The 18619-nt window shown below is 52.4% G+C and overlaps 1 protein-coding gene across 20 annotated transcripts in view; it reads left to right on the top strand.

Annotated features, from left to right (window-relative positions):
• The window catches only part of PML (promyelocytic leukemia), a 54443-nt gene extending 36034 nt beyond the window's left edge, over positions 1–18409 (top strand). For 2 of the 20 annotated variants that reach the window (XM_003901175.5, XM_009210578.3), the window contains exons 5-9: positions 4226–4369; positions 4810–5068; positions 6144–6196; positions 14638–14788; positions 15870–18409. In XM_003901175.5, the coding sequence (XP_003901224.2) occupies positions 4226–4369; positions 4810–5068; positions 6144–6196; positions 14638–14788; positions 15870–16657 (1395 nt within the window). In that variant the 3' untranslated portion in view covers positions 16658–18409. The other 18 variants (XM_031668498.1, XM_009210580.3, XM_009210579.4 and 15 more) reach the window with 18 other exon arrangements.
• The last annotated feature ends 210 nt before the right edge of the window (positions 18410–18619 follow it).

Below are 18619 nucleotides of genomic sequence, written 5' to 3'. Positions count from 1 at the left end.
TTTGGGGAGTTCGTGACCTGTCTGGAAAGAGGGTCTTTTACATACCAGCAGTTTGCAGAGCCAGACACAGAATGATAGAGCAGGACCTTTTAAACTCCTTTTTGAAAAAAAAAAAAAAAAAAAAGTTTAATTTCGGTAAAATACACATAACATAAAATATTTCATCTTAACCATTTCAAAATGTTCAGTTCAGTGTATACTGAGTGTACAGTTCTGTAGCATTGAGTACATTCACACTGCTGTGCAGCCATCGCCACCACCCGTTCCAGAACGATTTTCATCTTCCCAAGCTGGAACTCTGTCCCCATAAAACAGTCACTCCCCAAGCTGCCTCCCCTCAGCCCTGGTGACCCTTGTCTACTTTCTGTCTCTGTGATTTTCACTACTCTAGGTGCCTCCTATAAGTGGAATCACACAGTATTTGTCCTTTTGTGACTGGCCAATTTCACTTAGCACAGTGTTCTCAAGGTTCATCCATGTAGCATGTGTCAGAATTTCCTTTCTTGTTAAAGCTGAATAATAATATCCCATAATGTGTATATGCCACATTTTGTTGATCCATTCGTCCGTTGATGGACACTTGGCTTTTTCCATTTTTTGGCTATTGTGAATATGCTACTGTGAACACGGTGTACAGATATATCCTTGAGACCTTGCTTTCAATTATTTTGCATGTTTACTGAGAAGTGGAATCACTGGATTATATGGTAATTCTATTTTTAATTTTTTTTGAGGAATCACCATGCTGTTTTCCATTTTTTATTGCACAATTTGACATTTCCACCAGCACTGTATAGAAGTTTTGACTGGAGAGAATACAGCTTCACCAACATTTGTTATATTGTCTCTCTCTCTTTTTTTCTTAAATAATAGTCATTCTAATGTGTATGAGGTGGGTTAAACTCTTTTTTGACCACTATCCTCTATTAAAAATGTATATATTTTACATCTTAACTTATAGTGTATACATATGCACACACATACTGTAGCTAAAGGAGAAGTTTTATAAAATAGGCTGGGCGCAGTGGCTCACGCCTGTAATCCCAGCACTTTGGGAGGCAGAGGCAAGTGGATCATCTGAGGTCAGGAGTTCAAGACCAGCCTGGCCAACATGATGAAACCTAGTCTCTTCTAAAAATATAAACCTTAACCGGGCTTGGTGGTGGGCATCTGTAATCCCAGCTACTCAGGAGGCTGAGGCAGGAGAATCATTTGAACCTGGGAGGCAGAGGTTGCAGTGAGCCAAGATTACGCCACTACACTCCAGCCTGGGCAACAAGAACGAGACTCTGCCTCAAAAAAAAAAAAAAAAAAAAAAAGTTTTACAAAATAAATTATGATTGTTACATGGGATATACTCTGATAATATTTCTATTCTATACTATTATTTTTGATATAATAATGTTGGTCATGACCCACTAAATTGCTTTCATGGTTGGATCCACTAATGGGTCACAAGCTGCAGTTTGAAAACCACTGGCCTTAAGAGTGACTAGACTCTCCTAGAGGCCTGGCAGAGACAGATCCTGGGAGATCATCTGTTCTCTCTCCTTCCCCAGACAGACTCACACTCTCTAATCTGCAGAGATCATCCTCCTTCTTTTTAAAGATGTGGAGAAAAAGGAAGGAAGGAAGGGAGGAGGGAAGGAGGTCAATCCATCATGGCCAATGGTGTGGAGCCCAAGAGAAAGACCCACGGCGGGGTTCTGGTACCTGGCACACCCAGGAGCCAGCACTGTGCTGGGGCCATCCCTGCCTTAACTCACATACCCAGCAGCCTCTGTGGGGAGCCTCCTCGCCCAGCCCCAGCTTGCCTGGGTGGTTCTCAGAAGGCCCACATGGGAGGGACAGAGCTTGTCCCCATGAGGAAGGCATATCCCTGCCACTCACTCATTTTCAACAATTGGTCCAGTGGACGTTTAAAGTTCACATAAGAGAGAAAGATGGTGGGGAAGGATGTAAAAGACTCAGCAAGTAAAGAAAATGAAGAGCACGCTGGGGCAGGAAGAGGCCTCCATTTCAAGACACTGGATTTGGCCGGGTGCGGTGGCTCATGCCTGTAATCCCAGCACTTTGGGAGGCTGAGGTGGGCGGATCACCTGAGGTCAGGAGTTTGAGACCAGCCTGGCCAACATGGTGAAATCCCGTCTCTACTAAAAATACAAAAATTAGCTGGGTGTGGGGGTGTGTGCCTGTAATCCTAGCTACTTGAGAGGCTGAGGCAGGAGAATCGTTTGAACCCAGAAAGCGGAGGTTGCAGTGAGCCAAGATCGCGCCACTGCACTCCATCCTGGGAACAGAGCAAGACTGTCTCAAAACAAACAAACAAAAAACACTGGATTCAAGCCAGGCCAGAGGTCCCGAGGTATGTGACCTTTGGAAATCACTTCACCTCTCTCTGCCTCCGTTTCCTTCTCTGAAGATTGGCAATAATCATAGTATGGCACCTACTTTTTTTTTTTTAACTATAATCTTTATGGTGATAAAATTCATATAAAATTCACCATTTTAACTCTTGAAGTGTGCAATTTAGTGGTATTTATTAACATTCATAATATTTTTAAAATTTTTTTTTTCTTTGCAGCTCCAGCTCAAATGGTTAAATTTTTTTCTTTTTAATTTTCAGAGATGAGGTCTCGCTATGTTGCCTAGGTGGGAGGCTGAGGCGATTGTCACACCTCAGCCTGCTGTACTTTCATAATCTTGCACAGCCATTGCCACCTATCTAGCCCCAGAATATTTTTATCCCCCCAAAAGGAAACCCCTTACCCATGAAGCAGTCCCATTTCCCCCTCCCCCATTTCCTGGCAACCACCAATCTGCTTTCCGTGTCTATGGATTTAACCATTCTGAGCATTGCAAGTAAATAGGATTATACAATGTGTGTTTTGTGTCTGGCTTCTTTTTTTTTTAAATTAATTATTATTATTATTATTATTATTGTTTGAGACGGAGTCTCATTCTGTGCCCCAGGCTGGAGTGCAGTGACACAATCTTGGCTCACTGCAATGTCTGCCTCTGGTCTCAAGCGATTCTTGTGCCTCAGCCTCCCAAGTAGCTGGGACTACAGATGCGCACCACCACGTGCAGCTGGCTTCTTTCATTTAATGTAATACGTTCAGGGCTCATCCATGTTGTACATCTCAGTCCTCCATTCCTTTTTATGGCTTAATAATATTCCATCACGTGGCTGTACCACATTTTTGTTTATTCACTCATCAGTTGATGCACATTTAGTTTGTTTTACCTTTTGGCTATTGTGAATAGTACTGCTCTGAACATTCACGTGCAAACTTTTGTTTAACCATCTGTTTTCCCTTCTTTTGGGTGCACACCTGGGGTAGAATTGCTAGGTCCTATGGTAATTCTACATTTAGTCTTTTAAGAAACTGCCTCTATTTAATTTTGAGATAGATACATGAAGTACTTAGCACTGTGCCTGGCACAGAGTAGTAATAAGAACAATATTTATCATCAACGACATTTTCTAAGTGCCAGGTATTTTATATTTTACTTGTATTAACACATTTCATCCACATTACCATATAAGGTAGATGTTGTTACTCCCACTTTATAGAGAGGGACTGAGGCCTGAGGAGTTTTAAGCAATTCACCCAACTATTGTAGTAGCTGACCCAGGTAGAGTTAAGGCTGAGAGGGCAGAGGCAAGGTCCCAGGGAGGCCAGTTTCAGCTCAATGGGAAGATTTTCTCATTGTTACAGGAGCTGCTTTCGCCAGTAGTGAGCACTTTGTCCCTGGAGGTGTGTGTATAAGTTGGGCTAATTATTGAGCATGTCCTGCATCGGGCACTGTGATTCCTGGGGTATCTTCCAGCCCTCTTAGGACACACAAGAACCAAAGTGGTCCCTAGGCACCAGTAACTCAGAGTCAGAAGGAGGTGATGACAGGCGCGGTGGCTCATGCCTGTAATCCCAGCACTCTGGGAGGCCGAAACAGGAGAATTGCTCAAGCCCAGGAGTTCAAGACCAGCCTGGGCAACATAGTGAGAGCTTGTCTCTACAAAAAAAATTTTTTTTAAAAAAGGAAGTGATGTGATGGAGAGTTTGGAGGACTTCTTGTCCCCAGTGAGCTCGGAGCTGTGAGTCAGGGAACCTGGACCTGTGACTCGGTGAGGCCCCAGGGATTGGGCCAACCACAGGTCTGGGGTACCTGGTCCTGGGGCTACTGCCTAGTCATTTCTGACTTGATTTTCCCAACTTTGCAGCCCGAGGAGGCAGAGAGAGTGAAGGCCCAGGCTCAGGCCTTGGGGCTGGCTGAAGCCCAGCCTATGGCTGTGGTACAGTCAGTGCCCGGGGCACACCCTGTGCCAGTGTACGCCTTCTCCATCAAAGGCCCCTCCTACGGAGAGGTAAGGTTCTCCCCAGCCCCGGCCTCCCCTTCCGAAGGCCTCGATTCCACCAGGAAAGTGAGCTGGCACTGGGGTGGGAATCCAGGCCTTCATCAGATCAGCTCTTCGTGGGAAAGATTTTGCTCAGCGCCTTCTCTGTGCTCTCCCCTGTTCTTGGCTGCATGGTCAGGGAGCTCCCCAAAAGCATGGCCCACTCCCAGCCCAGCAGGGGTGCTGAGACACCCAGGGCTGTCAGAGGCCAGCAGAGACTGGTGGACAGCAGATAGTACCAGTTTGGGAAGACTTCCTGTCTGAAGAGAGACGTGATCTGCATGGTTGAGAGCAGAGGAGAGGGGATAGTAGGAGCAAAAGGGTGGTCACAAGCCCCTGGCACTCAGGGCAGGCTCTGCCCACCCACCCCTGGAGGCATCTGACCTGGCTCTGTGACTCCCTCTGTGCAGGATGTCTCCAATACAACCACAGCCCAGAAGAGGAAGAACAGCCAGACCCAGTGCCCCAGAAAGGTCATCAAGATGGAGTCTGAGGAGGGGAAGGAGGCAAGGTTGGCTCGGAGCTCCCCGGAGCAGCCCAGGCCCAGCACCTCCAAGGCAGTCTCACCACCCCACCTGGATGGGCCGCCTAACCCCAGGAGCCCCGTCATAGGAAGTGAGGTCTTCCCGCCCAACAGCAACCACGTGGCCAGTGGCACCGGGGAGGCAGGTAGGGAGGTGGGTAGGGCAGTTGCTGCCTGCCAGGGTCTGGGTGGGACCCCTCTTCTGTATTTTTGGCCCCATCCACAAAGCACAAAGCCAACAGGAGTCCCTTATTCCCACTGAATAAGATAGGGAAAGTTCACAGTGTGCCTGGGGGTGAGAGTGGATACGGTTTACCATGTGTTTTGCCATGATTAAGGTGTGGGGAGCCTGACAGGCTAAAATGCACAGTTCTATGAGTCCTTTCTCCCAAACATGAATCTTACAGTGCCCAGTACTGTGCCTTTGCACAGGGCAGGTCTCCACAAGAAGTTTTGGCTGATGCCTAGCATACTCCCAGAGAGGACTTGGGCATACTGTCACAGGAAACTGGACTCCCCGTGACCTTAACTCTGCTCTCTCAGTCTACACCCATCATTTCCCCAAGTGTTTCTACAAAGGCCACCTACCTAGGTATCTCATTTGTCAGAGTTATCTTCTACGAACACTGCCAGGCAGGTAGTCAGTTGGGCAGGAGTTGAGGTCAACCCAGAGAAATCTGGAACAAGAGAGTTCTTCTTGGATCTGCTTAACCCAGAGTACAGCTTTGTTCTTCATTCTGACCAAGCCCCAGCCCTGGTCGCACACTGAGCACTGACTGATGTTCCTTACCCACAAATGCTATTGGTAATCGATGGGTTTTGATTAACTAAATGAAGCATATTTTAACTCTAGACACCCCAGCTCATGGAGCTGCGAATGAGGACAAACAGTGTGCTTCTTTAGGATTGCAGAAGGTTCCAGACCAGGTAGTGGTTGTCAGGCTTGCTGTACAGGGGGCAAATTCTGAATTCTGGGCAAATAACTTAATTGAATATTCATAGATAAGGCACAGCAAGAAATTATGGAAACCCATTTGTGAATTACACAAATCCAAGTGTAAAGCAGTCACATTGGCACACACAGTGGCTATTCCCATCCCCCTGCAGGGCATCCGTTGCCCCCAGTCCACTGGCCTGCAAGGATTCCAGTAGGTGCACACCCACACCCTCCCAGCGTGTGTCCTGGGCAGTTAATAATGCATCTCTGCTTCCCCGTTTCAGAGGAGCGCATTGTGGTGATCAGCAGCTCGGAAGACTCAGATGCCGAAAACTCGGTGAGTAGCCCAGAAGTTCAGCCCAGGACTCTTGCCTCCCCCCATTTCAGGTCCCAGGGGACACAGCCACAGCAGATAACTCTCAGACTTGCCTTGCACCTGGGGAATTTTCCAGTGAGGCCTTGAGTCCCAAGCTGTGCTGAGGACAGTCTCCAAATGCTAGCTGCATGCCTGGACCACCCCAGCCCTCCCACTATACCAGGGCAGGAGCCTTCAGTAGCCATATGTACTCTTGTGAAATGCTGATAGCATGTGTCCAGAGCCCTGTCTCTTTTCTGGAATGTCCAAGGCCTTTGTCTGGAACTTCCTTATGCATTTACTGTCCTCTAAGTCCTCAGTGAGGAGGGCTGGACAAGAATCCATTCCTTGGTTTATTGCAGCCAGTGGGGGCCAGTGAAGGGGTGTGAGGCCACAGGGCAGCTGTTCAGGGGCCAAACAAGTGAGGTTTGACTCTATCCATGTAAGAAAGAACTGTAAATCCATTCCACAATGAAACAGGTGGCCTCATGGGTAGCGACCCTTCTGTCCCTAGAGGTTTATTACTAGAGGCTGGGCCATCACCTGTCCAGGGGAAAATGGGATCTGAATAGAGTGAAAGGTTGGACTGGGTGGCCCCTGAGGTCTCTTCCAGCCCTCAGTCTGAGGTTCTGTATTGGAAAGTGCACAGAGCCCATGGAGACCGCCGAGCCACAGTCCTCGCCAGCCCAGTCTCTGCTGAGAGCACAAGGAGCCTCCAGCCTGCCCCGTGGCACACACCACCCCCCAGCTTGGCCTCCCCACCAGCCCGCTGAGCAGGCTGCCGTCCCCGATGCTGAGCCTCACAGCCAGCCTCCTGATCACCAGGAGCACCCTGCCGTCCACCGTGGGATCCGCTACCTGTTGTACAGAGCACAGAGAGCCATCCGCCTTCGCCACGCCCTCCGCTTGCACCCTCGATTGCATCGGGTCCCTACTCGGGCTTGGTCTCCCCATGTGGTCCAAGCCAGCACTCCTGCCACCACAGGGCCCCTCAACCATCTTGCCAATGCCCAGGAACATCCTGCCCAGCTGCAAAGGGGCATCTGCCCACCCTGCCGGATACGAGGGACTGTGCGATCCCGCAGCCGCTCCCTCCGGGGCTCCTCCTATTTATCCCAGTGGCTCAACCACTTTTTTTCCCTTCCCCTCTCCTCCGTGAATTCCCAGCTTGATAACTCTTCCATGGTGGGGGCAGGGGGAGGCAGAGCCCAGACTCTTGGAACGGGTGTTTCCCCTGGAGATTCTGTCAGAGGCGCCATGGAGGCTTCTCAAGTCCAAGTGCCTCTGGAAGCCTCTCCAGTTACATTCCCACCACCCGGTCCCCCAGAAAGGCCCCCCATCAGCCCAGTCCCAGGTGCCCGTCAAGCAGGCCTCTGAGAGTGCTACCCTTCTCTTACAACCTTGCCGCCAACACCCCTGCCCGGCCCCTGAGCTGCCTCCTCTAGCCCATGCTCTTTCAGGCCCTGCACAGAGTACACATTCGTTAATTCTTGGTAAAGGAATGACTCAGTGAATGCATGGCTACGCATGGACCTCTGGGCAGGGAGACATGGGTCTTCTCTGGCTGAGAGGGGAAGGCTAAGGCATGGCTGAGACTCAAGCCACCATTCCAGGACTCTGCCCAAGAAAGAAACTTTTGTCACCCCTGCACCCTCCTGTGTTCTGAGTCCCTGGCAAATAGCACAGCCTTCCATGCCCTGATCCCCACCCCAAGCTTTTCCACGGGGCCTCTGCCAGGATCTAAGCCCATGAGCACAGGGACTGGCTATCCCAAGACCTGGCAGACGTGGCTGCTCAATAAACACTTGTTGAACCATCACCCTTGCGAACCCTTATTCCATGACCATCATGTTCTCTGATGGATCCAGCTCCTCGTTGCAGGCTGGTTCTCTCTTCCCTACGGTGGAAGTTGGTTCTCCTGTGGGGATACCATGTCCCCTCTTCTGCCCACACTTATGGGCATCAGAGGTGGGAGGTAGGGTCAAGGCCCCGTGCTTCCTGGACTGTTGCATCCCCCTCCTGGCCGTCTGGTAAGATCCTCTGTGCCTCTGAGGATCCTCTGTCCCTCTCAGGGTGGGCCCTATGCTCCCCAGCTCATCTCAGACACTCACCTGCCTACCCTCACTGAGGGCAGACGTGAGCATTCGCCTCCCAGATTTCTTCTCCCTGCTCAGCTCCTGCCTTCCTCCTGAGTGAATTCTACATCCCCCGACCTGCCCGCCAAGCCACTCCTTGACCTCTCAGGGGTCATCACCCCATTCCGCCCGACAACTGCCTGCCCCATGGCTGCGCCCTGCACCTCGCCATCACCGAGCACTGTCAGTCCCTCAGCTGGCCCCCTCGGACTCTGACCGCAGCCTCCTGTTCCTTGAGCTCTAGGTCCTACCTTTGCCTCCCTCCAGCCCCGCACACTCACCATTTCATCCCATCTTTCATCAGGATCACAGCTGCCTGCCCAGCAGAAAATCCTGGAAGGACTCAGGTGCTTGTCGCCTCTGTGCTGCCACCTGGAGGCCGAGATCTGCGGGAGAAAGGCCTGGGAAAACTATGAGTGGTTGTCTGTAACTACTAAGGGCTCCTTAGTTCTCTGCCCAGCATATCCTTTTGCTCTGCAGGGCAGCCCCCGCCTGCCTTTCCTCACTGGACCCGTGTCCCAGCCTCACCCTCAGCTGGTGGTAGCACCTTCTGCTCCAGGGAGAAGACAGGAGCTCTCCAATGGCATAGGGACAGTTAACATCTTGCTCCCTATTTACAGATCCCCATCACATCCCTTCCCTGTCCTCGTTAGGGTGGAAGGGATGTCTGCCTGCCTCCAGGACTCACCCTGTGTCCTGGCCCCAGCCCTTGACCCCCTGGAAGCCTCATTCCTCCTCCTCATCTGTCTTGCATCTCTAATGCATCCACTGCCTTCTGAACGAAACACCCTGAATGAGGTCTTTCTCATCTCAGAAAACTCCATCCACTTCCCTCTTCAACTGTCGGCTCCCCTTCCTCTGCTTTCCTTGTTTAAACTTCAACCCCCTCCTTGCCCCTTCTTCACTCCACCTCCTGCGCTTCCCCGCCAGTACCAGAGTGGCCTCCATGCCTCTAGGTGCAATGTTGTGTTTAGTCCTTATTATTCTTGACTGGCGCCGGGCCCAGTCTTTCCTGGAAAGATTGCCTGCTCTGGTGCAGCTCTGGGCACTCCTCCCTCTCCTCTGCAGGCTCTGTTTTGTCTTGGGTGTGGTGCTCCTCCAGCTTTGCTGCTGGGCCCTTTCCTCTTTTCGGTCTGTGTATTCTCCCAGGTGCTCTCAGCCATGCCCCTGACTTCAGTTACCGCCCAGGGGTAGCTGATACCCAATGCTCGCACCTGCCTGCCAGACCAGCGTGGCCAATGACCTTCTAACAGCTCCACATGGATGCCCATTGGCACCTCAAACTCAGCACCTCCTCCTCCCCTCTCAGTAGCTCACCCCACTCTCTGCCCCGTTGCGCAAGCCGAGACCCCAGCCACCCAGGGCACCCCCCTTTTGATTATTCCTTACATCCAACCAGTTATTGTGTCTTGTCTTTCTAGGGTCTAAATTCCTCTGAAATCTGGGCACTTATTTCCATCTCATAATCTTGGTAAAATTAAAGCTACCACTGACCCTGGGTAGAGGCAGAAGCCTGGGAAGGAAAGGTGGAGAACGGGATTGGAATGCCAACAGTCTCCCCAGACATCATGGACAGTCAAGTAGAGGGACCCCAGCAATATTAGGGGCGGAGAGTATCTAATGCTCAGCTATCAGCAAGGAGTCATTAGGGGCTATCCAGTGAATTAAGGGAGTGGGTAAGAGCACATTTCAGGTGATGATGAATTAAACACCTAGGAGCTCACATTAGAGAGCAGGCCTGGAGATGTGGGGAGAGAGCCAGAGGACCGCTGCTTTTGTGTATGTAGCTTTAAGACACAGGTTTTAAAAATTGTTACAGGAGTCCCAAACTTTAGAAAATATATATTTTAAAACCCCAACAAATGAGGTCCCCCCATGCATTTGTCACTCAACTTCTATGCCCTTTCCAGACCCCTGGTGCCCCTAGAGTACCCCCAGCACCCCCACTGCAAATTCCTACTCCCCAGCTTAGAGGGAGGGGGTAGGGTGATATTCCCAAGGTGACCCCGGCTCCCTCCTAACCCATCTTCCCCAGCTGTGCCGCTTGTATCCAGCCTTACAGTGAGGAAAGTTGCAGAATACTGATCTGCTACGATATGACACTTTCCAAGTGTATCAGGGCATTTAGGGACCCCTCCCTTGAGCTTCAGCTGTGTCCTAGGGATTCAGTGAGAGACTGCTGGTGCAAGGAGGAGCAAGAGGCAGCAGGGCATAGTCATGGGGTGGAGCAGTGAGTCCCCCAGGCCTGGTTGTGGAGTACCTCGGGTGAGGACTTTGCTTAAAAACTGCCAGAGTGGGACAGCAATGCGCCTGCCCTGGGGGCCCCTGCTTTAGGATCCAAAGTGGAAAAGATAGGTGTTCTCACTCACTCTTGTGATAGATTACTGGTTCCGGTGCCTTGGTGGCAGCAGCAACAGGAGGGGGTCAACGGGAGGGGGCAGCCTGTGGCAGAAGTGGCAGTGGTGATGGCGAAGGAAGGGAGGCCTGTGGGGAATGGCTGATCCACGGAGGGGCCGTGGCCCTGGTGAGCGTGCATCTGAGAAAATGAAATGGAGGTGCTGGCCAAGAGGCTGGAGCTAGGCAGAAGGGCAGCAGAGGCCACAGGCTGGCCAAGTTTATGGTCCAGTTCACTGATAACATGTGCGGTATTCCTGGGGTCTTTGAGGCTTTGCAAGAGCTGGGGTTTTGTGTCTGCAGAAAGACAGCAGTGCATGTGTCTTGCCAAACTGATTCCAGCTGTAGCTGATGCTTAAGTGCTCAGAAAGTTCTTCAGGAGCTTGAGGGCTCTTGATAAGCATGAATGTCAGATGCTCTGTATCTACCAGAGGCTGGAAGCTGACTCTCAGAGTTCGGCTTGTGTGTGTTTGGTTGATGAGCAAACCTGGAATGAATCAGTGATAAGGACGATTGTTCTCAAGCTGGCTGTACATTGGGGAGTTTTCCCAACTATAGATTCGTAGGTCTCACATGCCGAGATTCTAATTGAATCAGTCTTGGCTGCAGCCTAGGCCCCAAGAGTTTTTTCTTAAAGCTACGAATGCCTCGCCAAAGTCAAGAACCACTGAATGGGATTCATTGCATGTCTGGTAGAGGAATGCTGATCGTTTGTTTATAGATGTAGCAGTCTTGAATGCAGGTGACATTTTCATACCGGGCTGTGATACAGCAGAGGAGAGGAGAGGCTGGATCTTCCCTGATGCACCTCCTAGACTTTTGGAAGGTGATTAAAGTGCCAATCCAGCCACTTCCTCTGAGCATGCTTAGGACAACTGTTAGACCTGCTGTGTTGAGTTGGAATGCAGTTGACCTGCTCAGGCCGGGAGATCTATGAGGAAGGGGAGTGAGATGGGTGTAGCTCATGGGCCAGACTGCATGTGTATCCAAGTTGCATGTATATCCTGAAAAAATCCCGGTTCTCACGAGGCTCAGCCTGAACACAGTTTTGCATTCAAAGAAACAATGTCCATGAACCAAGTATGATAAATAAATAAATCCCAGTATCTACTTGCATCTTTTGAAAGAATATTAAAGGGAATCCAGCTCATAACCCCAGCAGCACTTCTTCAGTCCCTCTTCCCCTTTTCTTTGGCGCCTGGCATCTTTCACTACATAGCAAAGGTTTCCCCCTTCCTTCCCAGTCCTCACATGCAGGCTCAAGACTCTGTTTCCCATCCTCTTTCTTCTGTCTCCCTTCCTTTTCTCTTCCAAGCAAATCTAAGCCTTTTCTAGTGACTGTCTCTCTCTATGCTCCCCCGACACCCAGTTATCCTAATTTGTGAAATAAGGCCAAGGTGTGGGGCCTGGGGCAGAATGGGAGAGTCTCCCCTAGTGAGCAGGGAGGGGAGTGTGTCCTGCACCAGGCCACTATGTCTGATGGCCCTGCTGGCAAACCTGAGTCTTTCGGAAAGTCTTGTTTAAATGCGTCAGCACTCCCCAGCCGTGATGCTGGAGTTTAAGGTGGGGCAGGGGAGAATTCTGAGTTCACAGCTGGCTGGAGTTCCAGTGAGACCAGCTCCATGGGCGGCCATACTTTATGGAAGTTCCCAACGGCAAGAGGAATTTTGGAGGAAGTGAGTCAGGGCTGAAAGTTCCAGCCTGTCCTCCATTAACAAGCTCGGTGGAATGGGGTGTCCTTTTATTAAGGGAGAAAGCAGAGGTTTCTTAGAGAAGGCAGCTCCAGTAAGTTTAGGACAAAGGACTTTCCCTGGCCCCAGGACAATGGAAGGCTCTAGAAATGAGGGTCTAGTGGCTGCCATAAATGGCCCTGCTGTAACGATGGGAGAGATCGCCTAAGGAGACAGCACTGTGGCTCTCCAGGGAGCTCTGCTCTTGGAAGAGCAGATCTGAGAGAAGACTGGTTCTAAGGCCGAGGACATTGCCCCGAGCTTTGTGGAGGCACTCAGGAACACAAAGGGGCATTTGCAGTTGCGTTTGGAGCAGGAAGAAGAATGAAAAAGAGAAAGTCCTGTGTGTGGTGTCAGTAGGTGGCAGCATGGACTCAGCCTCAGCTATTGGCACCAGGGATCTGAACCAGGGAGGACCCAGGAGGGGAGCCCAGCCCCTCTGGCAGCTTGTGGGAGAGTGCTGCTGCCCAGTGAAGCCTGGAGAGAGGAAACAACTGGATTCTCCCTAAGCGGGAGAAGGTGGAGCCTCCAGCCACCCAGCTACAAGCTAGGAAGACGCCTTGTAGAAGGCTCCTTACAGGGAGGAAACCAAGTCGGGAAGGTGAGACAGCAGTGTGGGCTCACCCGGAGCAAGACGTGTGAAATCAGCCTTTGACACCGTGGCTAAATGAGGATCTGGAGATGCGAGGCGCTGGGCAGACTCTCTGACTAGATCCCTGGATATGAAGAGGCAAAGCCAGCTCTAGATGGATTCATAGTGAGTGCTTCTGACACTGACTGGCAGAAAGCTGGCGAGCCTGGAGCAGGGCTGTGAAATGCAAATCAAGTGAAACCCTGCCACTCCTAGGAATACGCACCACATCTTAGGTTACTCGTAGGCGGAAATGCTTTTTCTCTCAGTTGAAGCTTGGTTGGAAACAGATGTTTCACTTGGGCATTGGAAGTGAAATGCACTGTCTCCTAGGCCAGGGACATTAGCCAGAGGCCAGAATTAACTGAGGCTTTAGCGCCAGGTGACACCAACTTCACGGAGAAGCCAGAGGCAGTCCATAAGGAGGAAAAACCCGAGGCCTGCCCTGGACTCTGTCCCAGCCATGCTCCCAATTGGCCCTGTGATCCTGGCCACGTCTCTTCCTTGCTGGTCTCTGGCTAACGTCCACAGGTGGCATTCACGGAAGGTTCCAAGTTGGTCACCAAAGACTAAACATCTGGGCTTGGCAGCTCAGCAGATAAGCAGTTAACTCTGTATTACCATCAGAGGCACCACCTCCCTCTGTAGTCCCAGTCCCTTGGGAAAATCTCAGAGCTGGAGCCCTTCCCTCATCCTCTGGCTGCCCAGCCCATGGCTTCTCGAACAGTGTTCCCACCAGGACCTTGGGGCAGGAGAGAACACCTCACCTGAAGGACTCCCAAAACTCAGGTTTCTCTAAGCCTCTGGGTCAGATGCCAAGGGCCTCCACTGCTCTCTCACTGCCAGGGACCTGAGTGTCCACCTAGATGTGGCCTTCAGGAGGCCAAGCAGCCCTTCCCTTCGCCTTTGTGTAGGACACTGGCACCTTGGCTGACTTCGGGGACAAGAAAAGGCAGGCTCCTGACCCCTTCCAAAGAATCATCTGGGGTTCAAGATGAGGCTTCATTCTCCCATCCCAAGTTTTTGGTGCTTCTTCTGAGTCTGCTCAAAAATATGAAATTAGGAGCAGACATCTCAGGTCCTGCCTGCCATAGCAGATGGCTCCTTCCCTGAGCCTCCATAAGCAGCACAACACACTCGTGCACACACCCACTGGCATTTTCTCTCACACTTCCATATGCTTGTGTCAACGCAGGTTCACAGCTCACACTTAACTCTGCATGCACACACAGGCTTAGCACTTGGATTCATTCCCACACATGCACGTTCACAACCTGTGTGTGTCACCTTCCCTCCCCTACTCATGAAGGTGTATGCCCTGGTTCACACACGTAACCCTCACATGTGACACACCTAATTCACACCCATTCATGCACATATACCTTCTCTTGTGCATACATGTCCCCTTTCCCAGTGGTACACCCTCCTTCATGTGCACGCAGATGCCCCCAGCTATACCAGCTTGCTAGTGTTCTGCACAGGTGCTTGCCTTGGCGCTCTGAACCCCTGACGCTTGGTTTTTCTGTGTTGCAGTCCTCCCGAGAGCTGGATGACAGCAGCAGTGAGTCCAGTGACCTCCAGCTGGAAGGCCCCACTAGCCTCAGGGTCCTGGATGAGAACCTTGCTGACTCCCAAGCAGAAGATAGACCTCTGGTTTTCTTTGACCTCAAGATTGACAATGAAAGTGGGTTCTCCTGGGGCTACCCCCACCCCTTTCTAACTGAGTCTCTGAGTCCCAAAAAGAAGTGCAGGCAGAGCCATCTGTCAGGCGCGGGAGAGCGCTGAGCTCTGGCCAACAACTGCAGCCAGGCTGGGCAGAGCACTCCGGCTCACCTGGGCTCCGGGGGTGTCATTTGCTGGCTTGAATGAAGATGTCTGCCTTGTCCAGTGCCTGAGTGTGCGAGGGAGGCAGATGCCTCCACAAGTGCACCTCTGACCAGTTCTTCTCTTAGACGGAGAGCCTGGGGAACACACTCCTAGACAGAAACACAATGTGCGAGCTCATTGCCATGAGCCCAGTCATCCAAGTAAGGCCTCTGGCTGTGCTACACGTTTCTGAGTAGAGGGCCAGTCCCACAGGGGGCTGCACAGGGCTGCCCACAGATCCAAGGTCACAGAGGGACCAGACGCCTTATTCTGGAAGCCCCTCAACTTCCTCCAGTGCTTACCCTGGCTCTGCAAATGCCCCTCCTTGAGCCAGAGCCCCAGGCCCTACCCTGTGGCATGGACTCAACATTGGGGCTAGCCCAGCCAGACAGAAACAGCAAGTGTTTTCATGGTACAGGAAAGTCATTTGCAGACCTCAGTGGGAGGCTCTGGGCCTTGCTCTGAGTGGAGTGCTGTCTATGTCCCAGGGCTCTAACTGGGCTGGCGTCCTTGAGGGAATTGGAGGAAGGAGCATGGGATGGAGAGCTAAGTTCAAATAGCTTGGGATCTCTAGTGTAAGTGGCTGAGGCTGACAGAAGACAGGAGGGACCTGGATCCATGGAGTTTGGCCAACTCTGGGGCTGGTAGTGAAGAAGGGGTGAGCTGGATCCCCAGCTGGTGAACAAAGTGTTTGGAGGGCAGCCGAGCCTCCCCTTCTGACTGCTATCCCATCAGAACCAGGGTCAGAGCTGCATTTGGGGGCTGATGTGTGGCTACTGCCAGCAGGCCCCAAGGTGAGGTCTCTAGATGGTGGGTCAGCAGCCCTAGAGGACCCCCTGCTCCCACCCCAGAGCTCTCTGTGCCCCTGGGTCCTCACCCTGCCCTTCTCTCCTGCCCAGCCCAGAAGATTAGCCAGCTGGCTGCAGTGAACCAGGAAAGCAAGTTCCGCGTGGTCATCCAGCCCGAAGCCTTCTTCAGCATCTACTCCAAAGCCGTGTCCCTGGAGGTGGGGCTGCAGCACTTCCTCAGCTTTCTGAGCTCCATGCGCCGCCCTATCTTGGCCTGCTACAAGCTGTGGGGGCCTGGCCTCCCGAACTTCTTCCAGGCCCTGGAGGACATTAACAGGCTCTGGGAATTCCAGGAGGCCATCTCGGGCTTCCTCGCTGCCCTGCCCCTCATCCAGGAGCGTGTGCCCGGGGCCAGCAGCTTCAAACTCAAGAACCTGGCCCAGACCTACCTAGCGAGAAACATGAGCGAGCACAGTGCCATGGCTGCCGTGCTGGCCATGCGTGACCTGTGCCGCCTCATTGAGGTCTCCCCGGGCCCCCAGCTGGCCCAGCATGTCTACCCCTTCAGTAACCTGCAGTGCTTTGCCTCCCTGCAGCCCCTGGTGCAGGCGGCTGTGCTGCCCCGGGCTAACGCCCGCCTCCTGGCCCTCCGCAATGTGAGCTTCATGGAGCTGCTGAGCGCACACCGCCGTGACCGGAAGGGGGGCCTGAAGAAGTACAGCCGCTACCTAAGCCTGCAGACCACCGCGTTGCCCCCTGCCCAGCCTGCTTTCAACCTGCAGGCTCTGGGTACCTACTTTGAAGGGCTGTTGGAGGGTCTGGCGCTGGCACAGGCCGAAGGAGTCTGCACCCCTCTTGCTGGCCATAGCTTGGCAGAGAGGGCCTCCCAGCAGAGCTGAGAGGAGGGGGTGACCATCTTGGAGTCTCTGGTGGGCAGAGAGGGATGGGGTCCCTGAGCCAGGCCCCACCCATCACAGCATTCCCAGGTCCTGGTACCCAGCCCTCAGTTGTCATTTGGTTCAGAATCAATTCCCTTTCTCTGGGACCAAATTTCGCTTCTCTAAAAATCCTACAGAGAAGGTTCCAAAGCTGAGCACCCACTACCCCAGGTGTGCACCAGACTCCTAGCCCCCTCCTTCCAGGAGCCAGAACCAGGGAGGTCTGGAGTGAGGAAGTCATGACCTCTGGGCTCTCTAGGTGGCCCTGGTCTTGCCCCATCCATCCCACCTGCCACTACCTTGGGTGTCCTTACAGCTCAGTCCTGACCCCAGCCCCTGCCCCAGGACACCTGTTGACAGCTCCCACAGAAAACAGTCTGAGGTGATGCTGGCTACAGCCCCAGCAGCCCATGGCAACTCAAAGTGCCTTCCAAACCAAACTGCCCCTCATGAGGTTAGGGTCCCCCACCCTCCACCTGCCCAGAGGCCAACTCTGTTCCCTTCTTTCATCCCAGAGGGGCCTCATCAACAAAGACAGAAACTGATGTTCCATGCACGTCCCTGCTTCCAAAGCCTGAGCTTCCAAAGCTTGCTTCCTTCCTCCTGGCTGCACAGACACCTCTACTTGGCCACAGCTTTGCTCTTTGGTCCTCAGGCCACCAGACCCCTCACAGCATGGCCCTTGGCTCTTCCTGCACTGCCCTCATCCTCAGCCGTCCCAAGGAGTGTCCAGCACTACTCAGTATGTAGTCCAGGACCTGCGGCATTAGCATCCCCTGGGAGCTTCTTAGAAAGGCAGACCCGTGGACTCTACTGCAGGCCTCTGGAATCAGAATCTTCAGGGTGGGGCCCAGCAGTCTGTGTTTTAACAGGTTCTCCTGGTGATGCTGGTGCATGCTGAAGTTTGAGAACCGCTGCTCTCATAGACAGCTCCTCCAAGGGGAGGTAGTGTGGAACAGGAGAGAAAGTCCCGTCCCTATCTCTGACTGTGCAGTGAGTGTGGCCTAGGAACAGGCCCCTTCCTAAGCTCTAATGTCCCCATCTGTAAAGTGGACTGATTGGCCTCCATGGTCTCAGAGCTGCCATCCCTCTGTGCCATCCTGCATTTTTGGGAATGGAAAGCAGGCCTCTGAGGCAGTGGACAGGAAGCTTTCTCATCCTTGAATTCTAGCTCCCATCCCAAACTGTTAGCCCCCAGCATTGTGGTCACATCAGAGGTCAACAGCAGAACAGAGGCAGGTCAGGGTTGTCCTCTCTGATTAGCAGAACAACGGACCCTTCCTCCTCCTCCCTCCCTCCCATCCCTTCTCATTGGCTCCCTGCTCCTGGGATGCTTTCCAAGACCTCTAGCCTCCATGGCTGATGACCTCAGCTTTCACATAGGTGAAATGTGTGTGCCCATACTGCAGCTCCATCCCATGGGGGCCCTGAAGACCCACTGAGGAATTCCACAGGGTCTTGTTCCCACAATTGGAGTGCTGGCTCTAACAGTGAACTTTGATGCATTTAAAATAAGATTCTGATGCCAGACTGTTAAAGCAGGCGCTGGTTCTGAAGCACCGATGGAAATAGATTGATGCAGATGGAAGGAGGAAGGGAGACTGGGCCCACTGATTTCCAGCCCCACCATGTGCGCTGTTTTCAGATGTGACTGAGGGGTGTTCTGCCCTGCCTCCACTGTCACAGTCTTTAATAAAGATGTAAATCTTGAAAGCCTGATGCTCCAATCACAGACTCTGCTCAGCACCCCCAGAGGAACCACTGAGAAGCCTTTTGCCTGGATAGGAGGGGGCTCTCCCAGGCATAGGCTTGTGGCCACTTGCCCAGCACAACTGTGTTTTGTGGGGCGTCTTTTAGGACTTAGCAGAGCTGAGAGCCCTTTGTTGCTCAGTGCTGTGAGCCTTAAGCATGTGAACCCCCATA

Source organism: Papio anubis, chromosome 7 (genome assembly GCF_008728515.1).
Source record: "Papio anubis isolate 15944 chromosome 7, Panubis1.0, whole genome shotgun sequence".
NCBI lineage: Eukaryota > Metazoa > Chordata > Mammalia > Primates > Cercopithecidae > Papio > Papio anubis.
Note: the sequence above shows the minus strand (reverse complement) of the source record. Positions and strands in the feature narration are given on the sequence as shown.